Source organism: Podarcis vaucheri (genome assembly GCF_965113315.1).
Source record: "Podarcis vaucheri genome assembly, chromosome: 6".
NCBI classification, from domain to species: Eukaryota; Metazoa; Chordata; class Lepidosauria; order Squamata; family Lacertidae; genus Podarcis; species Podarcis vaucheri.
In genome coordinates this window covers 15,994,937-16,015,670 of record NC_138764.1, presented here as the reverse complement: position 1 = coordinate 16,015,670, position 20,734 = coordinate 15,994,937, and the positions used below count along the sequence as shown (strand labels likewise).

Here is a 20,734-nt window from a genome sequence, read left to right as displayed (position 1 = left end):
AGTAATAGAACTTGGTCAGACCATATCTGGATCATTAGTTCAGTTCTGGGTGCCACAATTTAAGGAGGATATTGACAAGCTGGAACATGTGCAGAGAAGGGCGACCAAGATGACCAAAGGTCTGGAAACCAAGCCTTTTGAGGAACCGCTGAGGAAGTCAGGTATGTTTAGGCTGGAAAAGAGGGGACTGGGAGGAGATCTGATAGCCATCTTCAGATATCTTAAGGGCTGCCACATGGAAGATGGAGCAAGCTTGTTTTCTCCTGCTATGGAGGGTAGGACCTGAAGCAACGGTTTCAAGTTACAAGAAAGGAGATTTCAAGTAAACATCAGGAAGAACTTTCAGCCAGTAAGAGCTGTTGGATAGTTGAATAGTCTCCCTTGGAAGGTGGTGGACTCTCCTTCCTTGAGGTTTTCAAGCAGAGGTTGGATGGCCATCTGTCATGGATGCTTTAGTTGAGATTTCTGCATTGCAGGGGGTTGGACTAGATGGCCCTCAGGGTCCCTTCTAACCCTACAGCTCTATGATTCTGTTCTATAAGATAATGTACAAAAGGCGTCATATTTGTTAAAATGTGAATATTGGACAATATTGCATACAGAGATGTGTAAGCACTAAAATGCTGGTTAACTTTTCAGGCTGACAACAAAGAGCAAACTGAGGCAGAAATGGGGCAAACTGAATGGAAAAGTGAGAAATGGAGAGAAACCGAAAGCGACAGATTTATCCATCCCAGTGGAGAGATAGGGAGAGGGAGAGGGCATATCTGTCAAGCGTCCCTTATTTAGCGGGACGGTCCCTTGTCCCAGCGCCATGTCCCGCTGCTGTCCCTTATTGATGATGTCCCTTAAATAAGCTACTGAAGGTAATGCGGCCCTTTCTATGTCCAGCTGTCCTTTGTCAACAACAAATTGTTGCTGTTTTTTGTGTGTTGAATATATGATATATGGTACTTTATGGACCTAATAGGTATCTAAAGCCATTTGCACGCAACAAAATATGTATTTTATCAAAGTAATTGTTGATCCCTTCTTTTGGCTGCTGATCCCTTATTTTCGAGGCTGCTGGTCCCTATTTTCAAATCTGTAAGCTATGGGGAGAGGGAGAGGGAGAGGGAGAGGGAGGGAGGGAGAGAGAGAGAGAGAGAGAGAGAGAGAGAGAGAGAATTAATAGAAATAGATTCTACATTGGACATAGAAGCCTGCAAATAGTGGATCTAGTACATTTTAGGTGACCAGTTTTTGGTCAGTGAATAAAACTGAATGGTTTTGACTTCAAATGTAATAAGTGCCTGATTTCTGCAGCGTTTGTGATGTCGTGGAGTTGGAGTAACTTAATGGAGAGGAGTGTGTTGAATAATTATCAATCATATTTGATCTGGTGCAGCCTGCCTTTCTGGATGGAGAGCAAATCCGAACGCCTTAAAGAGGCTGATGTGTCAAGGAAGTAAGTGGATTACACTGGGCTTCCTTTTTGTTTTTTTTTAAATGAATCTAGGTTAGCTTCTGCTTAGTGCCCTGCACGCTCACACACAGAGCGAACAGACATTGTTGATCTAGGTTGGACCGCCCAATTTATATAAGCTCTATGCAGTTGACCCCCCTCCCCCCCCACAATAAATTCAGCAAACAAGTGATGAGGAAGTAGGAAGATGCAGCCGTGCATTTGGTACTCGGGCATAGGCAAACTCGGTCCTTCGGGTGTTTTGGGACTACAGTTCCCATCATCCCTGACCACTGGTCCTGTTAGCTAGGGATGATGGGAGTTGTAGTCCCCAAAAAACATCTGGAGGGCCGAGTTTGCCTATAATAAATAATCATAATATTTTTTTATTTATACCCCGCCCTCCCCGGTTCAGAAACCGGGCTCGGGGCGGCTAACAACAAATTTAAAACACTGAATTGTGATACAACATAAAAGCAGCATAAAATACAGTATAAAAACACGAATAACAATAAAATTCAAAGTTCAAAAATCAGTTTGGGGGAAATCCATCCAATAAGCATTAGGTAGTCACCAGGGCTAGCTGGCTGAATTAGTCCTACTTGGGCCAATGAGGAGGCCAGGGGAGAATTAGATGTGAGGTCTCAGAGCGGGCAATCTTCCTAAAAAGGAGGGAAGAGAAGGGAAATAAAAGATCAGGCGGAATTCAAATTAAAGGTCAGGTGGAATAGCTTTGTCTTACAGGCCTGACGGAAGGAGGTTAAATCCTGAAGGGCCCTAGTCTCATGGGACAGATCATTCCACCAAATTGGAGCCATCACTGAAAAGGCCCTGGCCCTGGTGGAGGGCCCAGGACCTCTAAACTATATTATTCATGGACCTTCAGGTCCTCTGCGGGGCATACCAGGAGAGGTGGTCCCCCTAAGCCAGAAAGGGCTTTAAAGGTCAAAATCAACACCTTGAACCTGACCCTATACCCCACCGGGAGCCAGTGCAATTGGTAAAGCACTGGGTGAATATGCTCCCATGACAGGGACCCTGTGAGGAGCCTCGCTGCAGCATTCTGCACGCGCTGGAGTTTGTGGGACAGTTTCAAGGGCAGCCCCGCGTAGAGTGAATTACGGTAGTCAAGCCTGGAGGTGAGCGTCACATGGCTCACTGTGGCCAGATTGGGGCGGGAAAGGTAAGGGACCAACTGCTTAATGTGGTGAAGATGGGAAAATGTTGACTTAGTTGTTGCTGCAACCTGCGCCTCCACGGAAAGGGAGGCGTTAAGGATTACACCCATACTCTTAACGGAAGGCAATGGCACTAATTGGGCCCCCGCAAGAGAAGTGAGTTGGTCCCTCATCCCCATGCCATCCCAACCCAGCCAGAAGACCTGTCTCTGAAGGATTTAGTTTCAATCAGCTCCCACGAACCCATCCAGCCACAGCTTCCAAGCATCTGGTCAGTGTGTTCGGGGGCGAGTCGGTGTGGCCATCCATCAGCAGATAGAGCTGAGGGTCATCAGCATATTGGTGACAGCCCAGCCCAAAGCTCCGGACAATCTGGGCAGGGGGTTGCACAAAGATGTTAAAAAGCATCAGGGAGAGGACTGTGCCCTGCGGCACTCCACACACCAAGGAGTGGCGCGATGACATCTCCCTCCCTAGCGCCACCCTCTGTCCCCGACCAGAGATAAAAGAGCACAGCCATTTACGGGCTATGCCCTGTATCCCCACATCGGTGAGGCTATACAGTGGTACCTCAGGTTAAGTACTTAATTCCGTACTTAACCTGAAACTGTACTTAACCTGAAGCACCACTTTAGCTAATGGGGCCTCCTGCTGCTGCCGTGCCACCGGAGCACAATTTCTGTTCTCATCCTGAAGCAAAGTTCTTAATCTGAAGCACTATTTCTGGGTTAGCGGAGTCTGTAACCTGAAGCGTATGTAACCTGAGGTACCACTGTATATGCATGCAGAGTTCTTGCATGTGAGCAAGGACCTTGGTTAGACACTCTACATATTTAGAGTCTGCAGGTCAAGGAATAAAATCTCTTGTCAGCAAGAGGCAAGCTGTTTTTCTTGAGAGCCCATCCCCTTTGCAGCACCACACTCCCAAAGAGGTGAACCGAAAGAGCATTCGAATCATGCAATACTGTTGGGCTTCGGCTTGTGCTCTTGGTTCCACCTCCTCCAGGCTCCGTGCCTGTCTAAATTGCACCCACTCACTGCCCGCGCAAACACTATCCCTCAGGTCCTGTACTAAAGTCCTTGTCTAATGGTCTTAACACCTGGAAACCCAATTGGATGAATACGGGTCACATGCTGCAGTGCACTCACGCAGTTAAATTAAGGGTGAAATGTAAAAAGTCCAAATTCTCACCAGGTGTCCTTTAAAAAAATAGTCATAAGAAACGACATGAAGCAATGCCTTACTGATGCCGAAATGATTTTGGGGAGTCTATATGCTTATAGGTCAAAAGAGCGGTTTCATCCATTTTCTCTCTCCTTTTCCTGTTCTCTCTCTCTCTCTCGGACTACTGTAAGATATAGCATAGGTAAAGGGACCGAGCAATGGGAGCTCATCCCGTTGTGGGGATTCGAACTGCCAACCTTCTGATCAGCAAGTCCTAGGCTCTGTGGTTTAACCCACAGTGCCACCCGCATCCCATGATATATAGCATAGTTTATGCCAATTTACAACTGACAGTCAAGCAAGATGGGATGGCTGTGCCAGGTTTATGAGATTATAATGAATAATTTGTTTTGACACAAATAAGTAAATGGGAAGACGATGACCATAGGAAACTGATGTTCACTGGTCCATCTCGTTCAGCACTGGGTGAGCATAAAACCACTGAGCCTCTTGCGCTTGCCGATCAGAAGGTCGGCGGTTCGAATGCCCACAATGGGGTTAGCTCCCATTCAGTGCCAGATTTACATATAAGCTAAACAAGCTATATCTTAGGGCCCCACGCTCTTGGAGGCCCCCCAAAAAATTTAAAGGAAAAAAACACCTGGATGTACATTTCCAAAATATAAGCTAAAAAACAAATAAAACAAAACCTACATATAGCAAAAGTGTTTTGTGTTGTGTAGGCTCCTATGATGTAAGTAATGGGCCCTGCCTGGTAGCCTGCTCCCTAAAATATCACTGGTTTGCTCAACAAACAGTGACAATTTGTTGTTGACAAAGGACCCCATTACCTTCAGTAGCTTAGGGCCTCATCAAACCTAAATCCGGCCCTGCTCCCGTTGCTCTGTCCCAGCTCCTGACAACCTAGCAGTTCAAAAGCACGCCAGTGCAAGTAGATAAATAGGTACCACTGTGGCGGGAAGGTAAACAGCGTTTCCATGCTCTCTGGTTTCCGTCATGGTGTTTCTGTTGTGCCAGAAGTGGTTTAGTCCTCCTGGCTACATGACCCGGAAAGCTGTCTGTGGACAAACGCCACTCCCTTGACCTAAAAGTGAGATGAGTGCCACCGCCCCATAGTCACCTTTGACTGGACTTAACCGTCCAGGAGTCCTTTACCTTTTACCTTAAATGAGAGACTTTAACAGGGATTGAACCTGCAACCTTTCACTTGCAAAGCCTGTGCACTACCTGCCCCTACCATCGTTTTAAAGAAAAAGGACCCTTAGCTCCAACAATTGATGCTGGAAGGGACATATGAACGCAGGTAGCAACGGGATATAGGTATTTCTCTAATTTTGATCCCATATGAAAATTGTGAGACGCACCCTATTTTTAAAGCACAATCTGCTCCCATTAAGAATCTTGGAAACTGTAGTTTATCCACAGAGCTACAATTCCCAGCACCCTTTCCAGGTTCTTGGGTATGGGTGGGTGTGCTTTAAATGTAAGGCGTATATGCAGACTTTAGTTGGAAATATATATCTTTGATTTGGGATACAATGTTTGGAGGATATGAATGATAATGGCATTATCTTGGCAACTTTTAAGTTTTGGCAGATGGGGTTCTTTCTTATATCAGGAAATATTACATTACTTGCAAGTTTTTCTTATATTATTTGCTTATTTCAATAATTTATTCAACACTTAACTTAGTTTCTAAGTGGCTTACAATGAGGTTACAAAAGAGATAGGAAAGATAAAATCAGTCAAAGATGTAAGTTTAATATGCATAAAGTGCTATGCTTGAATGCACTGTGCAGTGGTGCCCGGCAAGACGAATGCCTCGCAATACGAAAAACTCGCTAGACGAAAGGGTTTTTCGTTTTTTGAGCTGCTTCGCAAGACGATTTTCCTGGAAACGTCTTGCAAGTTTGTTTCCTTTTTCTTAACACAGTTAATACAGTTGCGACTTGACTTCGAGGAGCAACTCATAGAACGCGGTGTGGTAGCCTTTTTTGAGGTTTTAAAAGACTTTGGTGATTTTTGAAGCTTTTCCAAAACTTTCCCGACACCGTGCTTCGCAAGACGAAAAAAATCGCAAGGCGACAAAACTTGCGGAATGAATTAATTTCGTCTTGCGAGACACCACTGTATTTAAAAAACGCTTTGCAGAGAGGTTTGCATTGTCACTGGAATCCTGAGGGATCTCTCACATCAGGAAGGTGAAACCTGAGAACTCAGCACCTTTGTCAGTCAATTGAGCTCAGCTCAGTGCTTTATCAAGCAAGTTGCTTAGGATCTCTGTCTGGTACCAGAGAGAGAAAACAATACTGAACTGTATTAAGGACTAAAAAGAAGCCTGGACTGCATTGGTTGATTGTTTAAGAGCAATGTGCTACTTTGTATTCTGGAACATTTATTTGCAACTATTTTAAGACTGTTTCCAGCAAAGCTTTGAAACTCATTCTTGTGGTGGGGAGGAAATCACATCTACTTTGCACAAGGTCTAGATAAGCAACTGTCACAATCTGCAATCCTATCCTACACCAAGGTTGTTAAGGGACTAGTACATCAATCCAAGAACTTTGAACTTGGCCTGGTGGCAGTAGGGACCTACTGATAACAAAATGTGGACTGCACAGTTTTGGAGACTCCATCAGCGTCTATTGTTGCAGGGCATTTCGAAGCTACTTCTCCCACTTTCAATTATTATAAATTTCTGATTGGTGGTAGCATGAAACCTCTAGGGAAGAATATAGAGGTTTGGAATAAGGACTTTAATAAGGTCATTCATCCTAATCAATGGGGGTAAATATTACTGCTGTTGATGAAAGTCTTGATATAAGACTGCAATGAATATAGTTTGAAATTATTCACAGAGTTTATTGGAGGACTCAGAAATGCATACAGTTGAAATTACTACAGCTGAAATTAGAAGTATGTTTTTGGATTATTAGACAATTTCTTGCTTATTTTGGCAAAAAAGTGCCTTTCCCCCCTTTTTTAGACGTTTCTAAATGTCATTATTTATTTTATCTTTGTTATAGTGTATCATTAATAATAATTTGTCTTTGTGACATGTTTAGGTTTTATTTTTTTTTAAAAAAAGGTTTTATCTCAATAGGGTTTATTGTGGGAGGGCTTGAGATGAAGTAAAGGTAAAGGTAAAGGGACCCCTGACCATTAGGTCCAGTCATGGCCGACTTTGAGGTTGCAGCGCTCATCTCACTTTACTGGCCAAGGGAGCTGGCATACAGCTTCCGGGTCATGTGGCCAGCATGACTAAGCCACTTCTGGCGAACCAGAGCAGCGCACAGAAATGCCGTTTAACTTCCTGCCAGAGCGGTACCTATTTATCTACTTGCACTTTGACATGCTTTCGAACTGCTAGATTGGCAGGAGCAGGGACCGAGCAACGGGAGCTCACCCCGTCGTGGGGATTTGAACCGCAGACCTTCTGATCAGCAAGCCTTAGGCTCAGTGGTCTAACCCACAGCGCCACCTGTGTCCCTAAATTGCCTAGATGTTAGCCAGAATATATTGCTTGATATATAACCATTTGAAAGTTATTTCTGTAAACTTGTTATTAACTTGTTCTGTACACTTGTAAGTCTCCAACTATTTGACTTCACCCCTGAAGGCGTTACTCTTCCGTGGTCTCCCAAAACAGATGGATGTCAACCAACCAGACAATAGCATTGTTAATAGAAAAAAAAAAGTTAGGAGGAAGATAAGGGAAGGAGCCAATGGGTGAGCTAGTCAGGAGTCACAGAGGTTATGTTCTGTCCTTTCACCTGGGACATTTGCAAGGAATAAGCATGTGGGCTTCAGTAGCAGTCAGGTCAACTGACTCAGAAGAGGAGGGACCAGAGTGCTGGTGGTTTCTCTTGTCCTGCCGGATAACTGGGCAAGTCCTTTTTTTCACAGCATGAGAGATGACATCATTTGTTGAAGCGATATTTGTTTGCTGTTGTAACCTTTAGATGATGGAGGACAAGTTTGGCGTGACAAATGATCCTTGTGTTATGCTTTTGAAGCAACAGGTTAGGGTATGGCACCTACATTTCTGGACCCATTATTTCATCAGTTCCTTATCCCCCCAGTCCTCTCCTGCCTCCTATGGGGCAAAACCGTAGCCCTAGAGCAGGGGTCAGCAAACTTTTTCAGCAGGGGGCCAGTCCACTGTCTGTCAGACCATGTGGTGGGCCAGACTATATTTTGAAAAAATAAAATGAACAAATTCCTATGCCCCACAAATAACCCAGAGATGCATTTTAAATAAAAGGACACATTCTACTCATGTAGAAACACGCTGATTCCTGGACCACCGATGGGCCTGATTTAGAAGGTGATTGGGCCGGATCCGCCCCCAGAGCCTTAGTTTGCCTACCCATGAGCAGTGGTGTTCAAACTTTTTTTCAAAGAGGGCCAGATTTGATGAAGTGAAGGGCTGTGAGGGCTGACCAAAGTTGTTGAGCTTTTTTAAGGGTTGAAGTTGTTGAAGTTTTTTTTAAGGATTTTACCCCAAGAAATAAACTGCCACAGGGGCCAGATTAAACCGACCAGCTGGCCAGATTAGGCCCCCAGAATGGGCTTTGCCTGCCCTTGAGGAGGAGCCAGATAATCAAAGAACAACCATCACATTCTGCCCTGGTGCCTGAGAAGCATAGGTAGAGAACTCCTGGTTGAGAACTTCGATGTTACTGACATCTCTGCCACATGGCGGAAGGTAACTTTCTAAATGCAAAAGTTTTTAAATCGCTTCAAGCATAGCTCATTAATACTACAAATATTTACAATACATCAGCCAGCAGGCTTACTGATTTCTAAACATTAGCAGCTAATATTGTACTCTTTGCAGGGACGCGGGCGGCGCTGTGGGTTAAACCTCAGGGCTTAGGGCTTACTGTTCAGAAGGTCCCGTTGCTCGGTCCCAGCTCCTGCCAGCCTAGCAGTTCGAAAGCATGTCAAAGGGCAAGTAGATAAATAGGTACCGCTCTGGCAGGAAGGTAAACGGTGTTTCCGTGCGCAGCTTAGTGATGCTGGCCACATGACCCGGAAGCTGTCTGTGGACAAACGCCAGCTCCCTTGGCCAGTAAAGCGAGATAAGCGTCGCAACCCCAGAGTCGGTCACAACTGGACCTAATGGTCAGGGGTCCCTTTACCTTTATCGTATTCTTTCTTTAGCTGAAAATGAGCTGCGTTTCCATTTTACCCAATTCAGAATAGTAACATAAATACATGAACAACTGGCTAATAAAATCCATTTTCCTTGTTTGCATTCTACCCAATTTTAGATTTCCGTGTAACACTTTTTAATGTAAATGCACAGAAGCACTTTAATCCCCACTTTTTAAATATATGGACAGGATTCCTGCACTTTTAACACCTGAAAAGTATATTAACACCTCCAAGAGGTCTGCCTTTCCCCAAAAATGGAGATGGCACAGAAGAGACTTCTCTTGTTCAATTTGTGCCTTTCAGGCATGTGTTAAGGACATAGGAAAACATGCCAAAATAAAGGCAGCAGCCATAGGTGGAACTCACACAATGCATTACATCAAGAAAAGTTTGGTTTAATCATAACTGATAAATATTGCCAATTTTGTATGACAGTTGTTCTCTGACATCAACACAGAAACAGCTGCCTGTAAACGTAGCCATATGTCGCCCCCTCAATTAATTACTCCACACAGCATTGATTTTTTTTTATTAGTACATACTTCAAATAATACCCTCACCCTCCCCTTCCCCATTTAATTCCCCCAGCTTTTGATTTGTGACCTATACCAGTGCTGTGATGCATTGATTGGTCTTGTCGCTGATGGATTAAGCTACCAATATAACACACTGCAAGTTTGCAGAGAACACACACACACAGAGAAGCCCTGCCCATAACAGAATGGAAAATGAACAGCAGCTGAAAACTGCCTGATTCTTCCAGCCACTGTCTTCAGGGTAAGCAGAGCTTCTCTACACGATTTCTTCTCCTCTTGAGGAGGCAGCAAGCCTGGAATCGCCGGAGAGAGTTTCAGGTTTGCTAAGCAAAACGGAACACTTTAAGGATCTTGGAGGCACCCTTTGCCATTGCAATGAAGAGATGAACTGAAGATTAAAGATGTACGGGAATTATCCACACTTCATTAAGTTTCCCACAGGCTTTGGGAGTAAGTATTTCACGAATGGTTTCAGATTTCTGGTTTGGGATGCAAATAGCAATTGAACAACCTAGGCACAGGGGGGAAAATGCAGAAGTGGCGGGAGGAGGAGCAGAAGAGAAGAGAATTAAATTTATGCATTGTTAAATCAGAAGCTGCTTTCTCACTGGGAAGCCAATGCCTTCCTAGAGGGTGGGGTGTTTCTGTGGGGTTTCTTTAAAGTTTGACGAGAGCTTTTGGCTTTTATATGGTGAGTTTGTTATGCAAATAGTCAGTGTGATAGAGTGATGTTGCAGCATCTTACAGCGATTTTACCAAATACTTGCTTGTCAGAAACAGGTGAATGAAAGCCACCTCTTAGCTTCTTTCGTGCTAAACAAATTCAGACCTGGGGGGTGGGCACCCGCAAGAACCACATGGAAATAGTGAACCAGCGTACTGCCTCAGATTGTATACGGGAGCCCTCAAAAACTTATCTTCGCAAAGAAAACTAGCATGTGGCAAGAAAAGGGCAAAAAGCCTAGTTTTCTATATACAGAGTTGCTGTTGTTAAATGGAGCAGCCCGTATAATCTTGCGAGCGCCAAACCTGCAGCCTGGCTGGCCGAAGGACACATTTATCCCCTTATTGAGGACTAGACCCGAGACTTTGGGCAAAGTAAGAGAGCATACCATGGATTTGTTGCCTTTAGACTGAGTGAGGTAAGTAAAGGTGCTATATTTGTATGTGACCTACTTGCCACAGGAAGTACATAGTGGAGCACTAAATATAATATGGAGAGAGAGACAGAAAAGCTCCAAAGTATTTTTGGACTGAGAGCATCCAAGTCCTGTGTTTGGATGCTGCCCAGTCTTCTTTCTATGGGCTTACTCAGACAATAGGAGAGATGTGGGCTTGCATAATAATAATAATAATAATAATAATAATAATAATAATAATAATAATAATAATTTATTATTTATACCCTGCCCATATGGCTGGGCTTCCCCAGCCATTCTGGGCAGCTTCCCAAAAAATATTAAAATACTGAGATACATCAAACATTAAAAGCTTCCCTAAACAGGGCTGCCTTCAGATGTCTTCTAAAAGTCTGGTAGTTGTTGTTCTCTTTGACATCTGGTGGGAGGGTGTTCCATAGGGAGGGTGCCACTACCGAGAAGGCCCTCTGCCTGGTTCCCTGTAACTTGGCTTCTCGCAGTGAGGGAACCGCCAGAAGGCCCTCGGAGCTGGATCTCAGTGTCCGGGTAGAACGATGGGGGTGGAGACACTCCTTCAGGTATACTGGACCGAGGCCGTTTAGGGCTTTAAAGGTCAGCACCAACACTTTGAATTGTGCTCGGAAACGTACTGGGAGCCAATGTAGGTCTTTCAAGACCGGAGTTATGTGGTCTTGGCGGCCGCTCCCAGTCACCAGTCTAGCTGCCGCGTTCTGGATTAGTTGTAGTTTCCGGGTCACCTTCAAAGGTAGCCCCACGTAGAGCGCATTGCAGTAGTCCAAGCCATCTCTGCCATGGTCTCTGCCTCTCTTTCCTCTTAAAATGCGATCAAACTTACTAGGCAATATCCAGCTAATATGTTATGTCGTGCATAGGGTTGTATCCGATTCGTTCTGTCCGTGCAAGGATTCCTGCATGAGCAACAGAACTTTCCCACCACTCACATCCCCTTGCACTCCCAAAATATGCTCCGAAGGGTTGTGGGAAACCCCAGAACAGATTTAGGTGGTGTGCAGGGAGAGGGAGAAGGGGGAGAGTTTGACTGCACAAATTGAAATCCTTGCGCCGACAGTGTTACTTAGCACTGCCTTGGATACAGCCCAATTCATGGCAAGACGTCATTGCGTCGTGTGTTTCCCCCAGTCAACAAATGAGGCGACAAAGCGCAGAGATGTCACATACTGCTCACTGCATTTACATTTGGGTTTTATGGGGACCAGGGGGCAGAGAGGCTTGGAGCAGTGGCAGGAGTGCCTTTCAAGGGATCCTTAAGCAGCTTAGTAAGGTGACTTTTGGCTCATCTCCATCCTGTCCTGGGGCCGTGATGATGTCCCCATTGAGAATGCTAATGACCTGCCTCAGATGGCTGTTTGGGGGAGCATGTACTTCATAAAATGTTAGATACTCAGTGCTTTTCTTCCAGAAAAAAACTGTTCTGGCACTGCATACCAAGCAGAGGGCCTTCTCGGTAGTGGCACCCGCCCTGTGGAACATCCTCCCACCAGATGTCAAGGAAATAAACAAGTACAGTCATACCTCGGGTTACAGACGCTTCAGGTTGTGCGTTTTTGGGTTGTGAACCGTGCCGAACCCGGAAGTACTGGAACGGGTTACAGTGGTACCTCGGGTTAAGTACTTAATTCGTTCCGGAGGTCCGTACGTAACCTGAAACTGTTCTTAACCTGAAGCACCACTTTAGCTAATGGGGCTTCCCGCTGCCACTGCACGATTTCTGTTCTCATCCTAAAGCAAAGTTCTTAACCTGAAGCACTATTTCTGGGTTAGCGGAGTCTGTAACCTGAAGTGTATGTAACCCAAAGCATATGTAACCTGAGGTACCACTGTACTTCCGGGTTTCGACACTCATGCATGCGCAGAAGCGCTAAATCGCACTTTGCGCATGCGCAGAAGCACTGAATCGTGATCCGCGTGTGCACAGACGAGGCGCTGCGGGTTGTGAACATGCCTCCCGCACGGATCACGTTCACAACCCGAGCGTCCACTGTATCTGACTTTAAGAAGACATCTGAAGGCAGCCTTGTTTAGGGAAGTTTTGAATGTTTGATGTTTTATTGTGTTTTTAATATCCTGTTGAAAGCCACCCAGAGTGGCTGGGGAGGCCCGGCCAGATGGGTGGGGTATACTGTAAGTAATAAATTACTATTACTATTACTATTACTACCATTGAGTACCTCCAGGGAAAAAAACACTGTAAGATACTCATTAAATGGCTGTTCTCAGTTAACAGGAGTTGGGGATATTGTGTGAGGCACAGAGAAGGCAGGGTACTGCAGGTGATGGCAGAGTCAGGCAAGAGATTTCAGCAGAAATCTTCTATCCTGAAGTTCACCCATATTATTGGCTGTGGGGTGATAATGGGGGGGGGTTAATCTGATCATGGGGTGGCTCAAAGTTAAAAGAGGTAGAATAAGCTAAAAGTTAAAAGAGGGCCAGCAACTGTTCAGTAGTAATTCCGTGCCCCCACACCACTAAAAAAATTCATTTGTGTATCCCGTGATGGATAATATTGGTCTAATAGAGCTGCCAACTTTTTCTCCTTGTCCGGGTTTCCTGTAATGTTAGCAGTTACAGGAAATTCTGCATGTAAAACTCCTATTGGCATGTAAATACAGTGAGAGGGGAAAGCTTCCTTTGCTAAATTCCTGCTTCTCGTTCAGTTTTGAAAGGCATGGGTGCCCTGCTTGAAAGAGAGCGGATAAGTTGCATGCAATGTTTGGTTCTGGCTGGGTGAAACACACCTGCCGCTATGTCTTTGGAAATTAAAATATGGGTCATTTGACACTCAAATATTCTGCTGATTGGGAGTTTTGGAAATAAATGTCTGGGAGTTTCAGATAGCTGCTGGCTGTTTGGTCGTAACAACAACAACAACAACAACAACAACAACAACAATTTATACCCCGCCCTCCCCAGCCAAGACCAGGCTCAGGGCGGCTAACAACCAATAAAAAACAAGTTGATTGAAATACAACTTAAAAAACAAGATAAAAATACAACACTAAAACATTAAAAAACATTCATTCATTCATTCAGTTATATTGGCATGGAGGCAGGTAGTGTGCTGAGCTATACCTCCTGCCCTGTCCCTCCTCTTTTCATCACCTTCCTCCACGTTTGACCCTCAACTGGTGGGAGCTACAGCCATTGTGCCCTGTCCTTCTGGGTACAATAGATGCACGTTCCCTAATTCTTTTTACACATGTGGGCATGTTTGTTAGAGGCACAGAAGTGCTGGATGGAGCATTTATCTATCTGCTTAAATGCAAATAAAACATTTTGCAAGGCTGCTTGCTCCCAATGTTACTCTGGGACATGCATTGCGATTGACAAAGGGCCACGCTCCCTGTTGTTCTGCTCTTGTAGTGCTTCAGGATTTCATCAAGGTCTTCCCTCGGCTGCAAAAAGTTGCTGCCGTCGACCCTGGGAAATAAGTCCCATCGACTCCATCGTGTCTTTGTACTGTTCCTGTACTCTTATCCGCAGACCGGCACGCGCAGAGATTCAACAGGTAAAGCTTTTCTGTGCCTAAAATGGCAGGAAAAACTACGCTTGCTGAATTTCTGTGTGTCAGGTTTCCGTTCAAGGCACAAGAACAGGACCAGTACATAGAAGTTGCTGGTTCTAAAACTGGTTAGATTGCATCCAGTTAGGTCCCATTAGGTCCAGTCATGACCAACTCTGGGGTTGCGATGCTCATCTCGCTTTATTGGCCGAGGGAGCCGGCGTACAGCTTCCAGGTCATGTGGCCAGCATGACTAAGCAGCTTCTGGCAAACCAGAGCAGTGCACGGAAACGCTGTTTACCTTCCCGGCGGAGCGGTACCTATTTATCTACTTGCACTTTGACGTGCTTTCGAACTGCTAGGTGGCAGGAGCAGGGACCGAGCAACGTGGCGGGGATTCGAACCGCTGACCTTCTGATCAGCAAGTCCTAGGCTCTGTGGTTTAACCCACAGCGCCACCCGCATCCCCTTAGGTTGCCTGCCCATAGTCTAAACTGAAGCCAATGGGTAGGTCTGAAATGAAGCCCAAACTCCATCTGTGTGATGGTAGAAAGACCCACCGCTGTTCCCAATGAAACCGAAAGAAATGTGGGACTTGGAGGATGCTTTCAGAGCATAAGCAGTGGCAGCCTGTGAATGAGCTGGTTTTTTCAGTTCCCCAAATCGGGTCAGTATAATTTGCATGTTATGATTCGAGTAGTTTGCTAGTTATGAAGAAAGAAGTGGTGGGCTGGAAGAGTTAAGCGATCGCCCTGCCCCTTGCTTACCCTCTCCAAATTGTCCCTTCCCAACGCTGCTTTGCAGCAAAATAAATGGGTCACTGGGCTTTCCTTACACACTCTTGCATGTGATGTGTAGTTGAAACATCGAAGCTTGGATAAAAATTGAGGCAGTTGTGGACTATGAGAAACCGGAGTAATTTATCAGCCTTACATATGCCTGGAGAGGCTGTGATAGCCTTCATAACCTGCTCTTCCTCTTCTTCTGTGCAAATATTCCTTACTGTGTCTCTCTCCCTCCCAATTCTTTTTGTCAGTCTTCACACTTTTATAGATGGGTTTATAGCTCCGATTCTGACATTTAGCAGATAAAAATAAGGACATCACTTGGCAAAACCTCCACTTGCGTGTCAAGGACCCCCAAGACACCCCTGAATAAAAACACGGCTCACACTTCATTTTTGTTTTGGTTTTTGGCATAATTTTGGCCACAACTTTATTGAATTACAGTATGTGAGTGGTTGCTTAGGCATTGGTTAGCGACTATCTGTTTCCACTTGGAGGTAGGAACAGAACTGACAACCACACCTGTGCGGAAGTCAGTAAGGGTAAACAATTTTGGGGAGAGAATAAAGCTGGGTGCCAGGCTCTCCCCTCTCCCCAAATGCTCCCAGGGGTTCTTGCGTGGCCCTAGCCCCTTGGCAGGCGTTCGGACAAAAGCATGGTGAGCCCCTTGATTCCTTTACTGGAATACCCTTGCAGCAGCAGCATTGGAGGGGCAGGCACAGCCTTGGTGGGATGTGGGTGGCGCTGTGGGTTAAACCACAGAGGCTAGGGCTTGCCGATCTGAAGGTTGGCGGTTCAAATCCCTGCAACGGGGTGATCTCCCGTTGCTTGGTCCCTGCTCCTGCCAACCTAGCAGTTCAAAAGCATGTCAAAGTGCAAGTAGATAAATAGGTACCACTGCGGCGGGAAGGTAAACGGCATTTCTGTGCGCTGCTCTGGTTTGCCAGAAGCGGCTTAGTCATGCTGGCCACATGACCCTGGAGCGGCCAATAAAGCGAGGTGAGTGCCACAACCCGACTGGACCTAATGGCCAGGGGTCCCTTTACCCTTTACCTTTAACCGCAACCTTACAAGTTGTGACGATTTCCTACACAGTAGGCAAAAACCAAATGGCACCAGCCAATCCGCCAAACGGACAAAATTCCTACCAGGCCCCGGCCCCAAAAGCAGACGACCCCATGACAGGCATAGCAAGGTCAGTGCGAACAAACCCTAAATAAAGGGAGGATAGGAGGGTGATCCGATGTGCGCAGCGAAAAGAGGAAGCACAGGGAACATATATAGCATCCCCATCAATCAAATAAAATTGCAACAATAAATTTTCCCTAGCAACAATTGAAGGTGTCCAATGAAATCTGTGGCCATCCAAACTAACCTGCCCAACAACAGGGGATGTCATGGTTGCTCCCACTGCAACACATGCTTTCCATGAAGGAGAACCCACTTTGTTTACGTGTTGCTGAAGGCTCTCTACTGCTTGGTAGTACGCTGTGTTCATCATTTAACCTGCTCTCCACTGAACTAAAAGTTAAGAGGGTGGCGGTTCTTTTGGCTAAAAAAAAAATTAGAGCAATACGGCTGCCCTACAAAAAAAGGTGTTTTATTTAAATTTCAGTATACATATTGGCAGCTGTGACGTGGGACCTGGCAAGCTCCACGAAGCCTTGGTATTAATCTGCATATGCCTGCATGTGAATTATTATTAATTTTATTTCTAGACCACCCTTCACAGGGTGGTATATAACAGTGCATAAAATCCTATATGGTATAATAAAAATATATAAACACCATGCAAGCCACCTTTCAAGTTCATAAAACCTCTTACGCAATGAGCTCCCAACAGTCCTCTCAATAAGTTTTGAGTGTCACTTTGACCTACATTGGCTCCCAGTATGCTTCTGAGCACAATTCCAAGTGTTGGTGGTGACCTTTAAAGCCCTAAACGGCCTTGGTCCTGTATACCTGAAGGAGCGTCTCCACCCCCATCGTTTTGCCCGGACGCTGAGGTCCAGCACCGAGGGCCTTCTGCTGGTTCCCTCATTGCGAGAAGTGAGGCTACAGGGAACCAGACAGAGGGCCTTCTCGGTAGTGGCACCCGGCCTGTGGAACGCCCTTCCAGCAGATGTCAAAGCGATAAACAACTACCTGATATTCAGAAGACATCTTAAGGCAGCCCTGTTCAGGGAAGTTTTTAACGTGTGATATTTTACTGTATTTTTGGTTTCTATGGAAGCTGCCCAGAGTGGCTGGGGAGGCCCAGCCAGATGGGCAGGGTATAAATAATAAATTATTATTATTATTATTATTATTATTATTATTATTATTATTATTACTTTTGGCCTTGAATGAATAAATTTGCCTTCAGGAGGTGACTTGTGGGGGGGCACTATTGCCTCCAACAGGAAGGAGTTCCACCACTGGGGTGCCATTACAGATAAGGCCCTGCTCCATATCACCACACTCTACAAAAATGCAAACGCAACACGGTGGCTAATAACTGTTAGTAAATACACAATCGGTATGATGTCATCGAACTATTCCAGATGCATTGTCCTTTTGAGACTTCGGAGAGACATCTTCCTTTGAGACTTTTGTGAAACGTCTTCCTTTGAGAGACGGTTTAGCGTTCCTCGCTATTCATTGGTTGTTTGAATCTTTGCTTGACTCTGATACATACAACAACTTGCAGTTACTTGTATATTTTGTGAGATGTGCTGTATGATATATATATTGTTTTGAAGTGGCTTATTTGTATATTTTGAATGACATCATACCGATTATATATTTACTAACAGTGATTAGCCGGGATGTTGCGTTTGCATTTTTGTAGATTGTCGCATTTTGCACCACAGGGGTTTGTGTTTGTCCATATCACCACATAGCAGGCAACCCCCTGATCCAGTGAGAAATCCACTCCACTTCCCAGTGGGGAGGAATTGCAGTGGACCACTTGGAGGTTCCCAGCCATGTCATTCGCCTGCCAGCCAATCAGCTGCCTGGGGGGCGTGGCCGGCCCCATTTAAACTGAGGCGCAAGCCGGAGAGCATCCTCTTGGCTCACTTCCTTGATCTCCCACCCTCCCTCCCTATTTTTAAGTTTCGAATTTGGCCTTGCTATGGAGCTTGGTTGGTCGCCATTGAGGGACCTAGTAGGAATTTTTCCACTTGGCAAATTGGGCCATTTGGTTTTCGCCTACCTCGTAGCAATCATCACAACTTTGTAAGGTTTGGCAGTTAGGCACTGGTTGATCTTATGATGGGGGAGGGGAGGTGTGGCCGTCACCTGCCCCTCCAAGCTTAAGGGTATTCCATTAAAGGAATCCGGGGGTGTGGATCTTGTCCGAAGTCCAGGGCTGGTCTAGGGCCATGCCACGACCCCGTCGGGAACCCTGGGGGAGCTCGAGTTGGTTTGCACCGATGGGGCTCCCCCTACCGGTGGTTGACCCTTACTGGACTCCCAGTGTGACGGGCAGGAGTCAGATATATTTGGGTCAGTTCCAGTGCCTAAGCCAATACCGCTCACATTCTGTAACCAATAAAGTTGTGGCCTAAATTTGCCCAATAACATTAACCTAATATCTGTGTCCTTGTGTCTTATTCATCAATGAAGGGGTGGTCACGGGGTCTCGACACGCAACTTCATACACTGGAGCCAAAACCTTAAATCAGATTCAGTAGCAGATAACTAACCAGTGCAGGCTCCTAAATGCTCATTTGTTGTACTCCAGCTTAGAACCAACATTCTGCAATAGCTGCAGCTTCTAGAACTTATTTTGTTTTATTGAAATAATTTTTATTTGATTTTACAAATATAAAATTAAAACAATACAACTATACACATCAACAGTTAATAGATTTTCCAAATCTCTGGACTTCCCACCTTCCCCTCCATGAATCTTATTGTCAACCTTTCCTGCTGCATCTTTTTCAAAAGTCCATGCTTTATATAACTCCGTTATTGCCATAGGACTTGCAACATTACAAGTGTTATTGCAATCCTGCTAGTGTTTTCATCTGTTTGTGTGTTCAGACCCAGAGACCTCCCCCCTAAATAAACACACAATTGACTCAAATTTTAGTTTTGGGTTTTAGAATTTAGAATTTAGGCCACAACTTTATTGATTACAGAAAGTGGGTGGTTGCATAGGCTCTGATTCGACAAGCTCCATGCACCCTTGCAGGAAGCGCTGACCCAGAGCTCTATCATAGGTCAGCCAAGGGTGAACACCTGAGGCAGGTGAAAAGCCTGGGAACAGACTCTGTTCACTCCCCAGGTGCTCCCCTGGACTCAGGCACAACTCCCTCTCAAGGGTTGACCAAACCAAGTTGAGTCCCTGGATTCCTTTAATGGAATACCCTTCACAAGTTGTTATTTTTTCAAAAAAAAAAAATTATTGGTTTTCACAACATTATAAACAAACAAACACATAAGACAAACAAACATAAATCATAGCCTTATTGAAAATTACACTTATTAACATTGTTAAGTGACTTCCTTGCTTCCCCTTGGTTGAATTTCATTGCATATCCTTTTAACAGTTTTCCAAATCAGAGTTCTTATAAAATTTAACTTAAACATTAACATCCTTAGATCTTCACATTATGAAATTAAACATATTAATTCATCACTTAACATAAATAAAATCCTAACCCAATTGAGTATCTGCAAGCTGTTTTCATTTAATGAAACTTAACATATTTAACTAAGTAATCATTAAATTTAATCAATTCTTCCTGATACTCCTCCTCCTTCTGGTCGCGGACTCTTCTGGTTAGGTTGGCTAGCTTCTGAAAAATCCATCATCTTCATCTGCCATTCTATCGTTGGTAATTCTTGGGTTTCCCACTTTTTAGCTAACAAAATACGAGCAGCAGTTGTGGCATACAAAAATAATTTAATATCTTTCTTGGGCAATTCCAAACCTGTTATTCCAAGAAGAAAGGCCTCTGGTTTCTTTATAAATGTATATTTCAACATTTTTTTCAATTCATTGTAAATCTTTTCCCAGAAGTCTTTCACCTTGGGACAGGTCCACCACATATGATAAAAGCTTCCTTCCTTTTCTTTACATTTCCAACATAGATTGTCACAGTTATGATAATATATCTTTGCTGTAGCCTTCACAAGTTGTGACGATTTGCAGGCAAAACCCAAATGGCAACAGCCAATCAGCCAAGTGGGGAAATTCCAGGAAGCTTGTACCAAGAATGATCTTTGGACTCTGCCCGACCTTCTTCTCTGGGAGAGGTGATATTGGTGCTTCTCTTAACTTCTTCAACCTTCCCTGTTCCTGCCTCTTTCCGAGTTTAGCCTTGTTTACCAAATTCCTCTCCTTACACAAACTAAGTTTTGCTTGCTTATCTTACATCTTTCACTGCCCTTTTCCCTCCATATTTGGGAAGTGGCCATGGGGGCAGCCAGAACTTTTGTTTGGGGCAGGACTTGGTTGAGGGGGCAGGACTTTTGTTGGGGGGGGCAGAACCGATGTGATTGGCCAGTTATTTAAGTACAGTGGTACCTCGGTTCTCGGACATCTCCGTTGACGAACGTTTTGGAACCCAAATGCCAAAATGCTTCCATTTTCGAACGCTCTTCGGAAGTCAGACGGCTTCCGCTGCGTGTTTTTCAATTTTCTCAGTTGATTTTGTAGACTGCCCTTTGCTCCTTGGTTTTCGAACGTATAACCAAGCTGCCATCCTGACTTGGGTGCTGTTTATTTAACCCACCCTTTTTTAGTCTATAACAACCTGTGTGTAAAAGCAAAC

At 44.8% G+C, this 20,734-nt stretch overlaps 1 protein-coding gene across 2 annotated transcripts in view; it reads left to right on the top strand.

Annotated features, from left to right (window-relative positions):
* RXRG (retinoid X receptor gamma) overlaps positions 1 to 20,734 on the top strand; it is a 79,328-nt gene that overhangs the window by 17,164 nt on the left and 41,430 nt on the right. Inside the window, exon 1 of one of the 2 annotated variants that reach the window (XM_082225517.1) lies at positions 9,682 to 9,954. The exons of the other annotated variant lie outside the window; for it this stretch is intronic. Within the exon in view, the coding sequence (XP_082081643.1) occupies positions 9,906 to 9,954 (49 nt within the window). The 5' untranslated portion in view covers positions 9,682 to 9,905. Of the gene's footprint in view, positions 1 to 9,681; positions 9,955 to 20,734 lie in introns of those variants that run through there. 2 annotated transcript variants of the gene reach the window in all.